General features: G+C 35.6%; 1 protein-coding gene across 1 annotated transcript in view; it reads right to left on the reverse strand.

The window, feature by feature from the left end:
• Positions 1–3,832: 3,832 nt before the first annotated feature.
• Positions 3,833–20,000, reverse strand: part of LOC137630197 (leucine-rich repeats and immunoglobulin-like domains protein 1) — a 534,354-nt gene continuing 518,186 nt past the window's right edge. Inside the window, exon 5 of the mRNA XM_068361646.1 lies at positions 3,833–4,666. Within this exon, the coding sequence (XP_068217747.1) occupies positions 4,453–4,666 (214 nt within the window). The 3' untranslated portion in view covers positions 3,833–4,452. The remainder of the gene's footprint in view (positions 4,667–20,000) is intronic.

Genomic DNA, 20,000 nt, shown 5'->3' on the forward strand with positions numbered 1-20,000 from the left:
TTAGAGACCATCACTGTGGGGCGGGAGGCGGGGATTTGGTGGGGTGGGGTGGGGGTGGGGGGGGGGGGGGTTGGTTATTGAACAACAGGATTACCATATCCAAGAAAATAAATCAGATTCGAAGTAAAAGAAGAATACGATGTCAATGAAGGTAATGTTGCTGATGATGCTAGAGAGCTGTCAGTTAAAAAAATTTTGAGACAAAATTTATTGATTGTAAATAAGTACATTTGAAGCAATGCATTTTGACTCGGTGCTTGCAAGGGCATTGCTGGAGAATAGTTTGCTTTATCGTTAAGATTAGTGCTGAACCTTAATCCTTTGAGTGCCATTGGACATAATTTACGCCCACTATTTCTACTCTTTTCAGCACTAATTTAATTCCAGTATTTTCCAGTTACCTCTCTTTCATTATTTATGCATATGAAAATGTACAAAATATGTAACATTATATATGAATGTAAAGGAAATACATTCACCTGAACAATAATAACTATTGTAAAGTGCTGTCTCGTATAGTTTTTGTGCTAAGGGGTGTAAAGTAAAATTTTCCAAAAATAGGGCCTTAGGTTGAAGGCCAAATCTTCTGGGAGGAGCTGGGTTCGAAAGGGTTAATCTTGTAGCTCTGGTCGATTCTGGGTTCTTATTGGCTATCAGACTTTCGTAAAGACTAAACATTTATTGTTTGGACGTGGGTGGAATGGTGTGCAGGCATGACAAGGGATGTGATTGGAATAGAAGAAGTTAGGATATGGAAAATTCATAGTAACTACAGAACAACTGAATTAGGACTAAAATGAAACACGTACCATTGGAACAAGAATGAAGATTTGTCAATACTTAGGATAATGTACTGTAAGAATTCCAATTATACTAAATACTTTTTGGTCTCATCTCAATTTACGTAGACAGATATAATAGGTTGAAAATATCTTAGGACAACAATGAATATACAAAATAAAGTGGTATTTGTAATTTATTAACACATGAAGATGTTTATGTAGGAATTTGGAGATAAAGTAAAAGTGAAATAAAGGTGAAACAAAAGTTGTAATTCTGTAACGGAATGTATTGTGTATTCGTGTATTGTTGAATGTATTAAAAGTCTTACTCTAAAAGGTCCTGTCTTTTTCAGCAGGAAATAAAGAAAATTGCTTACCCTGAAATTTTACTAAGTCACCTGTGGACCTTTTAAGTGAGCCCCGTAAGAAACTTTATTCTTCATTGTCCTCAAAACTACTAAACTGTGTCTGGGAAAAAGTCGTTGGAAGCATAAAAGATTGACGGATAACTGTCAAAATTAGTACATAGGTTACAAAAAAACCAAAAAAACAAAAACGGGAACAAATAATATTGTTTTTCATGTCACGTCTTTACTTACGAAAGCAGAATTAAGAAATGTATTACTTTACAAACAATTAAAGAACATTAGGCGATCTCCGTCATATCAGCTCGGAGATTCCTTTCTTTCAGCTCGGAGATTCCTTCCCTTCAGCTCTGAGATTACTTCCGTTCGGCTCGGAGATTCCTTTCCTTCAGCTCAGGAATTCCTTTCCTTCAGCTCAGAGATTCCTTTCCCTCAGCTCGGAGATTCCTTTCCTTTAACTCGGAGATTACTTCCGTTCGGCTCGAAGTATATACCTTTCATTCAGCTCTGAGATTACTTTCGTTCGGTTCGGAGATTTCTTTCCCTCAGCTCAGGAATTCCTTTCCTTCAGCTCAGAGATTCCTTTCCCTCAGCTCGGAGATTCCTTTCCTTTAACTCGGAGATTACTTCCGTTCGGCTCGGAGTATATACCTTTCATTCAGCTCTGAGATTACTTTCGTTCGGTTCGGAGATTCCTTTCCCTCAGCTCAGGAATTCCTTTCCTTCAGCTCAGAGATTCCTTTCCCTCAGCTCGGAGATTCCTTTCCTTTAACTCGGAGATTACTTCCGTTCGGCTCGGAGTATATACCTTTCATTCAGCTCTGAGATTACTTTCGTTCGGTTCGGAGATTCCTTTCCCTCAGCTCAGGAATTCCTTTCCTTCAGCTCAGAGATTCCTTTCCCTCAGCTCGGAGATTCCTTTCCTTTAACTCGGAGATTACTTCCGTTCGGCTCGGAGTACCTTTCATTCAGCTCTGAGATTACTTTCGTTCGGCTCGGAGATTCCTTTCCATCAGCACAGAGATCCCTTTCCTTCGGCTCGAAAATTACTTCCGTTCGGCTCGTAGATTCCTTTTCATCAGCTCAGAGATTCCTTTCCTTCAGCTCGGAGATTACTTCCGTTCGGTTCAGAGATTCCTTTCTCTCAGCTCAGAGATTCCTTTCCTTCAATTCGGAGATTTCTTACGTTCGGCTCGGAGATTCCTTTCCCTCAGCTCAGAGATTCCTTTCCTTCAGCTTGTAGATTACTTTCCCTCAGCTTTGAACCCTTCTTACATCTCAGAGATTACTGCCATTCGGCTCGGAAATTTATTTCCCTTAGCTCAGAGATTACTTTCCTTCAGCTAGGAGATTCCTTTCCTTCAGCTTTGAGCCTTTTCTGCAGATCGAAGAGTCCTTTCCCTTGGCTGTGATCCTTTCCTACAGCTAGGAGGCTTCTTTCCAAAACCTAAGAGATTCCTTTCCCTCAGATCGGAAATTCCTTCCTCTCAGCTCTGAGCCTTTCCTTCAACTCAGAGATTTCTTTCTTTCATCTGTGGGCCTTTCCTACGGCTCAAAAATTCCTTTCCCTTGGCTGTGATCCTTTCCCACAGCTAGGAGATTTCTTTCCTTCAGCTCGGAGATTCTTTACCCACAGCTCTGAGCCTTTCCTACAGATCGAAGATTCTGTTCCTTCAGCTCGGAGATTCTTTTGCTTCACCTCTAAGCCTTACCTATAGCTCGACGATTCCTTTCCCCTGGCGCTGATTATTTCCCACAGCTAAGAGATTCCTTTCCTTCAGCTTGGAGATTCCTTGGCCGCCCACAGCTCTTAGCCTTTCCTACCGATCGAAGATTCTGTTCCTTCAGCTCGTAGATTCTTTTCCTTCACCTCTTAGTCTTACCTACAGCTCGACGATTCCTTTCCCTTAGCTCTGATCCTTTCCCACAGAGGGGAAATTCCTTCCTCTCAGTTCTGAGCCTTTCCTTTAATTCAGAGACTCCTTTCCTTCTGTCTGTGTTCTTTTCCATAACTTTCGCTTACCGTGCTGTCTTTGTTTTGTGTGCCTCGGAGTGAGCGTGCGCATTGGTGCATTTGCGTTATTACTAAACACGGTATACAAGACAATCTTCAAACGTCAATATCCCCATTCTCCATTTCAAACTTGGCACAAAAACTGTAGTGGCTAAGAAGACAAGTCATGTAGTTTTATGATAAAAAACTATCATCTTATTAGGTGAGCCATTTCAGTTTTTATAATATTTTTCTAGTTTTTATTTAGATTTTCTTAATACAGAACCCCTCACATATCCCTTTTCTCTCTTTTCCCCTGAATAATTTCCTGTTTCGCATTCTCGTTTTATACGAGTCATTTTTTTCTTTCATATTTTTCTTTTTGTTTACATGAACATTTTCCCCACATACTACTTTCAAGGAACTACCCCTAGATGGGTATGGATGCTTCAAAACAAGTTAATTACGTTTCTAAGTTTGTATTTCCAAAAAGGAAGATAAGCAGAGAAGGACGGGGTTGCCTGAATCACTCTTGTTGGCTTCGAAGTTTCGTTTCAGTTCTCCATGAAAGAAAAAAGGATCCAGTATTTTCCTTCCTGAAACTCGGTTACAAAATTATTTTCCAATTTTCAACTTTGATGGATACAATGCCACTGGGAGCTCTTTCTTCATGTCACTGTGAGCTCTTTTTTTTATGCCACCGAGAGCTCTTTCTTTATGTCACTGGTAGCTCTTTTTTCATGCCATATGAGCTCTTTTTTTCATGTCACTGGTAGCTCTTTTCTTCTCGTGCGAGAAAAAGTATGATAGAGTAAGCGCAGTCAATTGGACCTTAAATATAATAGAAAACCAAACAGTCAATCATTTCAGTCAATTCTGTAATATTTCAACCGAATCCTCACCAAATATAAATCTAACAGCACGTTAATTCAGTTAAAACACTTCATTCCATTAAAACATTTATTGAAAAAAAAAAAATAGAAAAAGATCAAAACAATCTATCATTTTAGATTTATCTTTCAAAAGTCTTATTTCAACTGTACCATCCGATAATGAAAGGAGAGGCAATTTCAGAGAGCCCGTTCCATTTCAGCTGATTTTGCTGAAATCTGTTATTTGATGTATCAGAACATGATCACTCAATTCTTCTGAAGTCTCCTTCTAACTGACCCACCAATAAAATGGAACAAGAAGGCCAGATCTTGCGCCAGTGTCAATCCAGTCAATCATACTGAAGTCTGTTGAGTGAACTATTAAAAACAGGAACGAGAATGCCTCAAAAATCAGTCATTTCCGGTGAAATCTCTTCGGATCATACATTAGTGACGGGAATTTTGGCAAATGACATATTGCCCCGGTAGAGGCAATCCTCTACCAAGATGGGTCTGGTGGTGGCTGTAGAAGTGCCCAAAGGGGGAGCAGAGGGTGTCATGTAGCTACGGCCATCTTGGGGCTGGCGGGGCGGCAGGGGAGGGCTACCTGGCCACTCACTGCTGCACTTGGCCCTCTGCTGGCGTCGAATGTATCTGGAAAGAGGGAATAAATTGAGTGTATGGATCATAAGTGTAGCCTTTATGAAATGAGGTAGATTAGGAATGATGAGAGATTGATCTGTGAATGTAAGCAAAGGCTGATCATGGACGAGTTAGTTATTAATCAACATTAGGATAATGGATGTTTTTGATCCTTTATTTTCGTTTATCAAAATTTATGCTTTTATCAAATAGGTCATAAATAGTGTTAGTGTTAACTTGGTTAGGATAAATATATAATAAAAGAAGGGCATTAAAGTGATCTTATATGAAAATGGGATTAAAAAACACCTTTGATATATAGAATTTGACTGATAATAGATATTAAAATGGACCACAGACAATTTCATACAACAAAAATAAAGTTCTGTTAAACCTAACGAAAGGTGTTAATAAGAGTGATTCTCTCACGCTTCTGTCTTCCCTTATTAAAAACACTATTCCACTTGCCTTCCCCATTCCCCCATCCCTTCCCTGAGGTTTCGAATTCTATTTTTACTTGTCTTTCTCCATTTCTTCCTCTTTCGCATGCAAAACATCTTTCTCTAGAATTTTCTACCCACTCTTTTTGTAAGTCTTAACATAAAAAACTCATATTAATGAACTGCCGAAACGGCTTCGAAACTACAAAAATACACATACAGCCGATTGAAACTGGAGGTCAAGGGCCGTTGTCGTAAGTCGGAAACCTTTGTAGAGATATAAATGAAACGCTATCGATAATTCGTATATGAATACATAACGCATACTGCCTTTCATGCTTAATGATGTTAGAAGTTGAAAGGCGTTGAAATTTACATCGGTTTGCACTTCTTTTTCCAAAAGTGTATCCTTTCACTGAACGCAGATAAATTGGACCTATGCTCGACGTCTAACGCTATGGGCTAAGGAGAGAAAGAGATTCAGGTCATAAAAGTTTGTTGTAGGCATGCCTACTTTTGTTTGTGTTCAATTAATCAGAATCCAGACTTTGATGATTCTATCTTCCATTGTCTTCTTCCCATTATGACTAAAATACAAAAATATGACAGAAAGACCCCTTTTGTACTTAATGGTGATATCCACGCTCTCCAAAGGGATTGTTTAAATTCTTTTTATACTGATCGCCATGGTTTAAGAGCTCTGGACTTCGCCTCTGGATGAGGGTGCGAACAATTCGTAAGTGAAGCTACTCACATGTCTGGCAACAACTTAGACCTTGTATATACTGACTCCCCTGGTATTTTAACAAGTCTGGTTATCCAGTTGGGACGTCCGATTATACCTGTCTCTGATGTGTCATATTCATGTAAGATATTCAGTAGATAAAATCTCCAGCAGGATGGAAGGACAATTTGAGCGATATTTTACATTTAATTGGTCACAACTTTATAATACTGTTGATCTTGTTCTCTTGATTGAGAATCTTTTTCAACATAATCGATAGGTATTTTCCTTCTCGACTGTTGGAATACCGCGTGAAAGAAGCCCTGATTTAATTAATTGGAGAAGCAGGAGGCCTATCATCTTTGGAAAAGTAACAGACCAGCTTTGACTTGAAATAGCTATACTCAGCTAAGAACTGTTGCTCAGAGATTTTATGCTTAAACTTAAAAGGAATACAATTTGACTATAGATATGCCTTTCGGGTACAACCCAGGAACATAAGTGGTGGGCTACCATTAAATCTTCACTCTTTGGTGTACCCCTAACAGTTCCTCCCTTACTTAAACCAGATGGTTCTGTCATTCACTGTCCAAGGAAAAAGCAACCATTTTGGCTGATGTGTTTGACAGTAAGCAGAGTAATAGGAAACTCGATCTTCCTCATTCCTGTTTTCCTAAGGCTAAACTAACTAGATGAGCTTTTCTGTCCCCTGAAATTAAAACATTTGATGCTTATGGAGGTGTAGATCCAAAAGGTATATTTCCTTTATTTTTTTTTATAAACACCACTAATTTCTTAGCTCCTAACCTGTCTGTTATTTTCAACAAGTTAGCAAGAAGAGGTTCTTTTTGCACATGCTGGAGAACTGGTAATGTTACTCCATTAGGTAAATGTGTTTGCCGTAGCGCTAGCCCTTGTGATTACCAAGTTTCCATAACTCCCATATTATCTAAAGGTTTTGAACGTCTTTTGGCAAAACATTAGAATAAGTATGCTGAAGGTTAATAATTTGTTCCCTAGTTTGCAATTTAGCTTTCATACAGGCCTTGGAACATGTGACTCCCGTCTAACAGTTTCCAGTGTTGTGCAGAAATCCCATGATTATGGTTAGGAAGTTCGTATAACTGGCTTTGATTTTAGTAGTGCCTTTGACTGTGTTTTTAAACTCAAATAGTTGAGTGAGTGGGCCTTTTCATATCACCACTATTGAATTGTTAAGTAATAGATCGCAAAGAGTTGTTGATGGGTGCCATAGTGAGCATAGTAATGTGATATCTGGTGTTCCTCAGGGTAGTGTTCTTGTTCCATTACTTTTCATACTATATATATATATATATATATATATATATATATATATATATATATATATATATATATATATACTGTATATATATATATATATATATATACATATATATATATATATATATATATATATATATATATGACGTGGTTTAGCCTAGAAAACAAGCTCGTTGCATATGCAGATGATGCTACTGTCTTTGCATCAATTCCATCTCCTGAATTTAGATCTTGGCTTGCTGAATCCCTTAATAGAGATCTAACTAAAATTAGAGTATGGTGCAAATAATGTGGGGGGAAGTTGAACCCTATGATTGTAAGTAGGTCGAGGACATTAGCTTCTCAACATCTAGATCTCAGCATAACGTTTCTTTATCTATATATAACTCCTTTAGAATTTTTGGTGTGATTCTTAATTGCAAATTTAGTGTTGAAACACATTCGGTCTGTTTATTCTTCAATTGCTCAAAAAATTGACTTACTGAGAAAGTGTTTTAAGATTTACAGTGATCAATCTATTCTGAAGTGTTTTAATTCTTTCATTCTACCTTGTTTCAAGTATTGCTCTCCTATCTGGTCTTCAGCTGCTGATTCTCATCTTATTTTGTTGGGTTAAAACGGGCAGTTTATTAAATTTCTTATTCCTGATCTGGATATTAATCTCTGGCACTGTCGTGCAGTTAGCTCTTTATGCATGGTGAATAAGTTTTTTCATAAGTCTGACCATCCTTTGCATTCAGATCTTCCCGGAAAGTACCATCTTGTTATTAGTACATGGGTATGCAGTTAGTTCTAACAGTCTCGCCTTCTCCACCATAAGGACCGCACTACACAGTATTCCAGAAGTTTTATTCCAGTTCTGACCAGATTGTGGAATGATCTTCCTAATCAGGTGGTTAAATCGGTGGAACTTCAGAAGTTCAAACTTGCAATGAATGTTTTTATGTTGAGTAGTCTGACAAGCCTCTCTTCATAGTTTATATAGGGCAGATCTATGTTAACGTTGTTCCTGTTTTGTATACAGTATTCAGTACTTCTCATATAGTTTATTTATTTCCGTATTCCCTTTCCTCACCAGGCTATGTTTTCCCTGTTGGAGCCCTTGGGCTTGTAGCATCCAGCATTTCCAAGATGGGTTGTAGCTTAGCTAGTAATAATGATAATAATAACTATAACCGTAATAATAATAAGTCTCTCGTATATTTATAATTTGGTGGGTTAGAATGACGGGTGATCCAAAAAATGAATTAAAATCCTGAATTGATGGTAAAAAACTAAATTAATATTCAAATTGAGAGAATTGGCATACACACACACACTCCTATATATATATATATATATATATATATATATATATATATGTGTGTATATATATATATATATATATATATGTATTATATATATACATATATATATATATATATGTATTATATATACACACATATATATGTATATATATATATATATATATATATATATATATATATATATATATATATATATATATATATATATATAAAACATTCGATTAATGTTATAAAGAACAAATTCGAATGTTACCTAACTTAGGACGCAATTACACCTTCTCTCGACAGCAATTGGCGTATATAATGCAATATATCCCGTGCACTCTAACCGCTAAATGAACTCCTATAGATTCGACGGCAAATTATGTGCTTTAGAAACTAAAAATTCAGCTCTTCTTTTGCAGTATACGGAGCAATGCAAATGTGACTCATTGGATGATTTGATTGCATGAATCTGGGATGACTTTCATGGAATCAACAGTTGTGTGTTGGATGAAGTTGACTTGTGTTGATAAATGCATTTTTACCTCCGGTAACGAAGTCTGAAGGAGGTTATGTTTTACTCCCTGTTTGTGTGTGTGTGTTTGTTAGTGAAAACCTTCCTCCAGCACACTATTCTATCTAATTTCTCTTCTTGTTTTGTTAAAGTATTTTATAGTTTATATAGGAAATATTTATTTTAAGGTTGTTACTGTTCTTAAAATATTTTATTCTTCCTTGTTTCCTTTCCTCACTAGGCTATTTTCCCTGTTTGGGGCCCCTGGGCTTATAGCATTCTGCTTTTCCAACTAGGGTTGTAGCTTAGCAAGTAATAATAATAATAATAATAATAATAATAATAATAATAATAATAATGAAACCTGCAGGTATTAACTATTATGTTTGAAGCTGGAAATTAAATATTGGAGGGTCAAGGTCAAAGGGCAAGGTCGCTGTCAAGAAAAATGTCCAATTTTTGTAATTAGCCATAAGTTTGGACATCACTGCCACAGAGACTTTCATATCTTTAATTCTGTGATTAGGGAAATTGCAAAAATTAATAAAATGATAATGAGAGCTTATTCGATTGAAAGAGTCCCGCATCGTTGTTGTCTTATTCTTTTTATATTTTCTGGCGGGGTTAATATGTAGTTTAAAATTTCATTCATATTTCTATATATTTCGTTATCTATTCTCTCTTTCTCCCCCCCCTCTCTCTCTCTCTCTCTCTCTCTCTCTCTCTCTCTCTCTCTCTCTCTCTCTCTCTCTCTCTATGATATATCTACCCCCAAGTTTGGTTTATCTGAAATTTCACTGATCTCTCTTTCTCCTGGTATATATTGCATATGCCATCTTTTCTCTCTCTCTCTCTCTCTCTCTCTCTCTCTCTCTCTCTCTCTCTCTCTCTCTCTGAGATATATCTACCCCCAAGTTTGGTTTATCTGAAATTTCACTGATCTCTCTTTCTCCTGGTATATATTGCATATGCCATCTCTCTCTCTCTCTCTCTCTCTCTCTCTCTCTCTCTCTCTCTCTCTCTCTCTCTCTCTCTCTCTCTCTCAACCACTCCCCTCTCATGAAATATGCACTAAGCGTAGATAACTTTCCTCTCCAATGACCTTTTCATCAGCAAAGAAAGGTCATTCCTTTGACAGCCATCGAGACTTCCTGCATTATTTCGTGCATCTGCAGCTGAATTCCACCGCTGCAGGAGCGCTCGGAAACAGCTGTCGCCCCGATTAAGGACTTGAGGATATGCGAAGATTTTTAGGCTTTAGTTTGTGAAGAATAATGCATGGGTGTTGGAGAAAGAAAATCGAGGGTTTTTAGAAGTTTAAAGGGCCGGCTAAAATGTTTTGAATTTGCTAAGTCCTTTTGGGTTTTTATGTAATGGGATTGTGCATATATATATATATATATATATATATATATCTATATATATATATATATATATATATATATATATTTATATATATATATGTATGTGTATATGTATATGAATATATATATATATATATATATATATATATATATATATTTATATATATATAAAGATATGTATATATTTGCATATATTTATAAGCATATATAGTTTATATATATACATATATATATATATATATATATATATATATATATATATATATATATATATATCCTCACACATATATACATACATATATATTTATATATATATATATATATATATATATATATATACATATTATATATATGTATTTATATAACATCATCATCATCATCATCATCATCTTAAGCTGTAACTAGTCGTTAGCAGGACAAAAGCCTTTGACATGTCCTTACACTCCCGTTTGTTTATGATGATTTGATGACTGTCTATACCACCATATTTTCTTAACTCGTCAGTCAATCCATCGTCTTTTTTTGCCTCTCGCCTCTTTTGCAATTTTAAGGGACCCATTCTGTTATTCTTACTTTCCATTTATTATATGTCATTCCCATTATATGTCCTGCCCATGTCTATTTTTATTTCTTACATTTTAGAATAGCCACTATTTCAGTTTGCTCTCGTATTCATGTTGCTCTTTTTCTGTGTCTCGGTCTTATGCCTATCATAGGTCCTTGAGTTGTAACTAGCTTAAGTTCCAAGGCTTTAGTAAGGCTCCAAGTTTCTGATGTGTAAGTTACTACAGGTAGGACCATCTCATTAAATACTTTTCTTTTTAGAGAAAGTGGCATTTTACTTTTCATAATATCATTTTGTTTACCAAATGTTCTCCAGCCCATGCTTATCCATCTTTTAATTTCGGTCTCGTGTCCAGGGGAACATATTGAACATTATCTTAGTTTTACTCATACCCAGTTTCAGTCATACCTTTCTGCTTTCTCTATTCAAATCTTTTATCATCTTTTTTAATTCTTCCCATAATCCACTAAACACAATTGTCATCCACAAATCTTAAGTTGTTACGGTATTCCCCATTAATATTGATTTATACATTTTCCCAATCTAAATTCTTATATACTTTTTTGAGCATGCTGTGAATAATGTAGGATATATGGGGGTCTCCCTGTCTAACTCTTTTCTCAATCGGAATTTTCTCACTATCTTTATGTAATTTTAAGATTTCTGTACTTCCCGTAGAAATATTTTCAAGTGTTCTAACATAAAATTCATCTATTCATTGTCTTTGAAGGGCTTTCATTACTGCTGAAGTTTAGACAGAATCAAAAGCTTTTTCATAGTATATAAATGCCATTCGTGGTAGTTTATCATATTCTATTGATTTTTCCATAAGCAGGTTGCATGGGTATGGTCAGTTGTTGAATATCCGCTTTTAAAGCCTGCATACTCTCTGGGTTGATTAAAGTCTAGCTTTCTTTCAATTTGGCCTAATATGATCTTTGTAAATAGTTTGTATATTACTGAGAGTAATCTAATTATGCGTTAATTTTTTAGGTCTTTTGTGTCTCGCTTTTTGTAAATTAGTATAATGATTCTTGCAGACATTTTGCATAAAACTTAGCGAGTTTTACTGCTATGAAATCTACTTCATCTATTCACTTGGTAGGCCTTCTTTTCCTACTGCTTTGTCTCTTTTCATGCCTTTTAATGCTTTCTTTGCATCTACTGTTACGTTTGGTGCCAGCTCAGGTGTTTCATTATTTCTATTGGTAAAGTTATTGCTTATATCACTATTGTATAGCATTGTATAGAAATCCTCTACAATTTTTATCACTTATTCTATTGTAGATAATATTTCTATTTTCATCCTTTAAAGACAACATATACTGGCGTCCTGTTCCAAGTCTTCTTTTCATTAATTTTTGCTTCTTCCTTTCTTAAGTGTTTCCTCAATTTTAGTCTGATTGTGTTTACGAATATCTGGGGTTTTTATTTTTTTTTATGGTTTTGGAGAGTTCTGATAATTCTATTTCATCTCTCTTAAATTTTATCCTCATTTCCAATATTTTCTTTACTGGGATTTTTTTGTGTTTTCTGATAGTTATCCTCGATCTTGTGTTGAAACTTTTCCAACTATCTCTATGGCTTATAGAGAAAGTCTTTTAAGATTTTCGATGATCAATCTATTCTGAAGAAGGGTTTTAACTCTTTCATTCTACTTGTTTCGACTATTGTTCTCCTGTCTAGTCTTCAGCAGCTGATCCTCATCTTAATTGCTTGGACAGGAACTTACGGTCTATTAAATTTCTTATTACTGATCTAGATATTAATCTCTGGCACCGTCGTTCAATTAGTTCATTATGCATGTTGCATAAGATTTTTCATAACTCTGACCATCCTTTACATTCAGATCTCCCTGGACAATTCTATCCTGTTCGTATTACTAGGCAGGCAGTTAATTCTAATAGCCAGGCCTTCTCCATCACGAGTCTCAATACTACACAGTATTCTAGAAGTTTTATTCCAGCTGTTACCAAGTTGTGGAATGATCTTCCTAATCGGGTTGTTGAATCAGTAGAACTTCAAAAGTTCAAACTTGCTGCAAATTTATTTGTTGAAAAGGCTGACATAATTATTTTTATAGTTTATGTATGAAATATGTTTTAATGTTGTTAATCTTTAAAAAAATATTTTATTTTAATTGTTCATTACTTCTTATATCGTTCGTTTATTTCTTTATTTCCTTTCCTCACTGGGATATTTTCCCTGTTGGTGCCCTTTGGCTTATAGCACCATGCTTTTCCAACTAGGGCTGTAGCTTAGCTAGTAATAAAAATAATGATGATGATAATAATAATAATAATAATAATGCTGATTTCATTACAAAGTTTGTTAAATTACTGTTAATTTCTTCTATACTTGCTTCCATTTCATCATGTAGGTGAGAGTACCCATTTTGTATTGCTAAACTAAACTCATCAGATTTTTCTCTTATTACAGGAGTGTTTATTTTCTTTCTTAAGATTTTTTATCTTTCCTTCCTTAGATCTAAATAAAAGTGCTTATTCCTATTCTTTGGTAACTTGGTTTTAACTTGTTTAACATTGTCTCATCTTTTATATATATATATATATATATATATATATATATATATATATATATATATACATACATACATACATATATATATATATATATAAATATATATATATAAATAAAATATATATATATATATATATATATATACACCTTTTATATATATATAAATATGTATATATATACATATATATATATATATATATATATATATATATATATATATATATAAATAAATATATATATAAATAAATGAATATATATATATATATATATATATATATATTGTAGTTATATATATATGTGTGTGTATATGTATATATACACACACATGTATATATATATATATATATATATATAAGGGAGAGAGAGAGAGAGAGAGAGAGAGAGAGAGAGAGAGAGAGAGAGAGAGAGAGAGAGAGAGAGAGAGAGAGAGAGAGAGAGAGAGAGAAGATGGCACTGTCTCACCAAAAATATCTACGATAAATCCACAATACTACTAATTGTGTCTCCCTTTGATTATCAAACTAAGATTTTCTTTTTTCGTAGCTATACATTAAAGTTGGTGGTAAAATTTTCATTAATCGTACACTTGAATGTTGCGATCAGGAATTCTTTGGTCCCTGTTTCGTTTCGGCCGTCGCTTGGAATAATCCCGAGATTCCTTAGCGTATCGTTAAGAAAAGTGACACCCATTCTACGATCGAATTCTCTATGGATGGACTTGCATCGACTGTTGAAAGCACGTAATACTAGCGGTTTGTCGTTCTTTAAAAAAAAAAAGAAAATAATAACCATCTGATCTTGTTAAAGTTATTAAATTATGCGCGCATCGAGAACTGTGCTAGATCAAGTCTAAATGCTGTAAAATACAGAGTGAAGTCTACTTTATAATTGGGTATGTAAAATATTAACGGATAAAAATGAAAATTTAGAAAAAACTTAAAGACAGGACTTCATTCCACATAAGACACTACATACTGCCTTCCATTTTAAGAAATTTGTAGAATAAAAAAATGATATAATCACCAAATAGAGTAAAGGATAAAGTAATTAGCGATAAATTACTTTGCAGATAACATTAGCTGTACGTCAGTCAGAGTGTTGGTTTTTCTCAGAGCTGTTGGTAGATAACCTCAATCGATATCAGTATAACCTATGGGGAATGCTGATGAGCATGATAAGCCAAGCTTGATTAGCCGTATTGATACCGTCTACAGATATTTACCTTCACCCTTAAAAGAAACAAATGCTAGTTACTTTTGTGTTAGGTAAATATGAAATTTTTCGGCTGCTAGTTGCCGTTGCATGACTTTGCAAGCGGAATGAATTAGTCAGTAATACATTAGCAAAGTTTGTTGAAACTCAATGCAAAACTAGAAGGGAACCACGTTGTTGATGATAAATTGCTTTCTCCATTGCTTTCTGCCAATTACCTTTCTGTCTGCTTTATTTAGTGACAGATGAAAACGGCTTTTTATATATGGTCCTTTATATGTAGTTTGCTCTAGTTGAGATAATACAGGTAGAGAGTTATAGGGTCCTTTTACCGGCTGGACCCCTCTCTGGTTACGGTTTTTCCAATGCCTACACATACAGGCCAATTCTTTATACTTTCTCTTGTCTCCTCACACACCTGACAACACTAAGATAACCGAAAATTCTTCTTCACTCAAGGGGTTAACTACTGCACTGTAATTGTAATAATAATGACAATATTATTATGATATTTGAATGAAATTAAGATAATTGAGGAATTTTCTTCCCTTGATGTTTTCTCTTTTTCTGTATTTTGAATTAACATTTGTATTTTATAAACGATTGTTTTAATTACATGGGAGGTTAATGAATATATTTGAAAATTTAGGTGGCTCAATTCATTAATTTTATTATTAAAGAACCCTGCTAGAAATGACAAAATGGCTAACAGTCAAAACCAACAATTATGATATATTTGGGGAAAAATCTACACTCGATTCCTGTCTTGTCTTTATTAGGAAATTGTTGGTAAGTTGATTATATAGCATATCGCTTTAGATGAATCTCCCATGTTAGTTTCTGAATGCAGCGTATTCTTCTCTTCTTCCCCATCTTTATCTCTACATTAAGGGGTCGGTTGCCTGATGCGCCCTCTCCAATGCCTTCTATCAAAGGCATCCTCTTCCACCAAACCGCTTCTTTCCATATTATCCTTCACCTTATCTCGCTATCTAATTCTCTGCCTCCCTCTTGATCTTTTCCTCCTGCTAAAAGGTTCCATCCAAACCCTCTTCACTCCCTTCCCACCATCCATCCGCAACACATGGCCACACCATATCAGTCGTGACACTCTTATCACCTCTGTAATCTTTACTACTTCTGCCATTTTTCTTATTTCATCATTTTCCAATCTTTCAAGAAGTGATATCCCCATAATCCACCTCAGCATTTTTATCTCTGTTCTTTCAAGCTTTGCATCCTCTTTTGTCTTAAAGCCCAATTTTCTGATCCATACATTAACACTGGTCTTATTATTCTGCTATAGATCTTGACTTTTACCTTGATTGGCATTTTCTTATCACATACCTCTCCTGCTAACTCCCTCCACTTTCCCCATGCTTCTTTTTTCCTATTCTCAACTTCAGCCTCACATCCTCCCTCCTGATTTAAAGTAGATCCTATGTATCTAAACTGTTTCATCTGTTTTATAACCGCTCATCTACTTTCATGTATGGCTATCCTGTCTCTACCTTCCTTTATGCCCAGCTTAGCTTCAGTCTTATCAATATTTACCCTCAATCCACCCCTTTCTAACCTATCTTGCCACCCCACCACCCTTTTCTGCAATTCTTCCTCATTTTTACTAGTGATCACCAAATTATCTACATATTGGAACTCCAACAACTCTTCATTTCTGATCCCTTCATTTAAAACATCCAAGACCAACACAAATAAAAACGGGCTTAATGCTGACTCTTGGAGAATGCAGTGAATTGGAATTGGTATAAGTTAGAATTAACACGAAATTAATTCATGAATTATATTTATTTGGTTGCATTTCCCATAGCAAACGCCGCAACGAAAGAAATGAACAAAAGAGTACAAAGAAATAAATCTCTATTTAACTTATATAAAAAAAGAAACCAGCACCAGAATTAAGTTGTTGCAAAGTGAAATCCTTGATTTGTCATTGTGACATTCATCTCGGGCATCACTCTCAGTTTTCATCGGAATTTTCGAAAAGAAATTCGTTCACCTTTGGGCCTGACGACTGACATGCACACTCCCATAATGGCCTTGTCAGTCACTCTCACTTCACGCGTTGTAAAAGTTATAAAAATCATCCCGACTCCAATAAAAAAAAATGTATACAGTAAACTTTCAATGTCTCGCTAAATTGAACTGACCTCTAATTTTGTTTTTCGGACGGGTGGGTGTCTTCAAATTCCTCTCTCTCTCTCTCTCTCTCTCTCTCTCTCTCTCTCTCTCTCTCTCTCTCTCTCTCTCTCTCTCTCAGACTCGTGAAATAACAGGGGATGAAAATGAAATAGTCCGTTCACTGGTAGGAAAATATACTAATAACAGACAAATACGATAAACCTATTTGCATTATTTTACATTAGCAGAACGTTGTAAGTCAGAATTTGAAAACTCTCTCTCTCTCTCTCTCTCTCTCTCTCTCTCTCTCTCTCTCTATCTCTCTCTCTCTCTCTCTCTCTCTCTCTCTCTCTCTCTCTCTCTCTCTCTCTCTCTCTCTCTCTCTCCACCCAAATAGCTGGATTTCTTTTACAAGTGGATACATCAATTGAAACGAGAATTCATATCAATGCAAATTTGGCGTTATAACCCACTTTGATTAATATTCAAAGGTATTTGTCGATGTATTTATGCCTGGAAATTCCATAGTGCTTACTATACATAGGTCTTCGAATATTAGCCAAAGGATTTTGAATTACTTCTGATGACATTGTGCAAAGGTAAACTACTTGCAAATTGTAATGGATTTAGTATAAAATTAATTAGCGTAACAAATTGATCTTGTTCTTGTTTAAGTTCACTATGTATAAATGGAAACGATTTCCAAGACTGCTCAAACAGACTTTCTATTAAGAATAAATGATATAGTATTTCAGGTTTAGTATTATATGATTAAATTGTTATGGAAAACCTTATTATGAAAAAATTAGATAAAATTCAACAAAATAATGACATACAAAGGAAAGAATTGCGTAAATGTTTGATAAATTTAAGATTTATCTTCGTGAATAGGTGTCACATTTTTTTTATGCGATGAGAGAAATCTATGCCGTGAAAGTTGAAACATCAACTATTTCTTTTTATTAAGAGCCTGCGAAAGAAACAGGCCATTGAAGCTTTTGTAGGATTAAAGGTCACTCATAAATAGCAAAGGCAAGGAACATTGACAATGCTCTGGCAGAATAATGCCCTGGAGATTGGCCATATCGAGTTATTATTATTATTATTATTATCATTATTAGCTAAGCTACAACCCTAGTTGGAAAAGCAAGATGCTATAAGTCCAAGGGCTCCAAGAGGGGAAATAGCCCAGTGAGGAAAGGAAATAAGGAAATAAAGAAACGATATGAGAAATAATGAACAATTGAAATAAGATATAAAAAAAAAAAACAGTAAAAGCATCAAAATAGATATTTCATACCCGATTAGGAAGATCATTCCACAACTTAGCCATAGCTGGAATAAAACTTATAGAATACTGTGTAGTATTAAGCCTCATGACGGAGAAGGCATGACTGTACATATGATCAGTGCCCAAGCCCTTCCCCTCCCTTTACCCAAGCAAGGACCACGGGGTACCTGGCAATAGTTACTGATGACTCAGCAGGTAGACCTATAGACTCCCCCAAACCCCTCATCCTTAGCTCACAAGGATGGTAAGATTGCAGACATATCCACACATTAATAAAATAATTGTTTGGTATATTAAAGTCTAAATAAATTTATATACAATGAATATGTTTTTAAAGTAAATAAGATAGAAAGGCTCTAGTATTGAAAGAGATATAAAAATAAGGATTATTTGATTTTTGATATATGAGTTTTGAAAAGAGTTTCTATTATATCTATCTGCCCCATCCCTATGAATATTTGTGTGACTTTTCGTTAACTGTAGAAGCAATATGTTAACAATTAAAGCGAATTGGTGATAAGCGCTATTAGGAACGATTCTCAAATCTGTGTATGTTTGTGGTAGCTAAAGTTTTCTCATTCTTCGTTTGTTTATACACAGTTCTAGAAATATCTTTCCTCTCTCTACATCATGTCATTCTGGACAAAAAAAAAACTAGGAAATTCAATATGCTCAATTTGATACAAAACAGAATGCCTTATAAGGCATTCATTTTTGTATATATATATATACAGTAGCCGCGGATAATATCGTCACTCGCTGAAAAAAAACATATTTTTCTTGATTAGCATCAAATAAAATGTTAAAAGGAACACTTACCCGCTCACTAATACTTGGTGGTGTTTCCTTTGCGCTTAACGACCTCCCTCAAGCGCTTTGGGATGCTGTCTACAAGATTTTGGAGTGTCTGGAGCTCTAATCCCTCCCAAACCTCACGGATGGATGCCTCGAGCTTGGGAAGGGACGAGGTGTCCTTGGTCTGAAGCTTCCTTTTTACAACGCTCCAAAGGTTTTCAATCGGGTTAAGGTCAGGAGAGGACCCAGGCCAGTCATTAAAGAAGGGAATGTCACAGTCATTAAGCCACTTAGTAACACTTTTGGCCGTATGGCATGGCGCACCGTCGTGCATAAAAAAAGATGTGCCACTTTTCTCAAAACTATCACCCAAGTGATCGTTCAAAAGCTCAAAATAATTGAATTGATTCATGTACTCGTTCTTGGGTAAGAAAAATAACTCGCCTATTCCACCATACCCAAAAGAGCCCCAAACCATTAAACTGGGGGGGTGCTTTACCGTCTTGGAGGTGTATTGTGGCAGGTGCGGATCGGACCCCTGGGGGCGATAAACCCTCTTAGCTCCACTACCTGTCACACTGAATGTAGCTTCATCCGTCCAAAGCACCTCACGCCACTTAGCCTGGTCCCAGGTCAAGTACTTTTTCGCAAAAGTAACACGATTGTGTTTCTGGCGTTCCGTTAACAAAGGCTTCTTTCGGGCCTTGTACGATCTCAATAGCAGATCGTCATGGATCCTCTCCTGAACTGTTCTAAGAGAGACGCCACCAAGTACTTTAATGTTCTTATCCTTTATTTCCCTGGCTGTTAAAGAAGGATCTTTCTTTAACTGCCTGTGGATAAGTCTTAATGTTGTATTCTTGATCTTCCTAGGCCTACCAGGCCGAGGCTTAGGAACAGGAATGTCGTCGTCGTCACCCTCCTTGTAACGTCGAATCCAACGGTACACTGATCGCTTCGATATTTTTTTCAGATCGCTTATTTGCTGTGCAGAAACACCTGCCTTATGAAGGTCGATAATCGAGGATATTACCTCACGCCCTGAATGTTTATAACCACTCATAATAATCACTAACCAAAGCAAAAACACAACAGCACTCGACAGACAAAGGGGTCAAGAAGGGGACCACCAAGAACAAACAACCGTTCACTACGGAGTCAAGTGTGGAA

This window comes from Palaemon carinicauda, chromosome 38 (assembly GCF_036898095.1).
Source record: "Palaemon carinicauda isolate YSFRI2023 chromosome 38, ASM3689809v2, whole genome shotgun sequence".
NCBI lineage: Eukaryota > Metazoa > Arthropoda > Malacostraca > Decapoda > Palaemonidae > Palaemon > Palaemon carinicauda.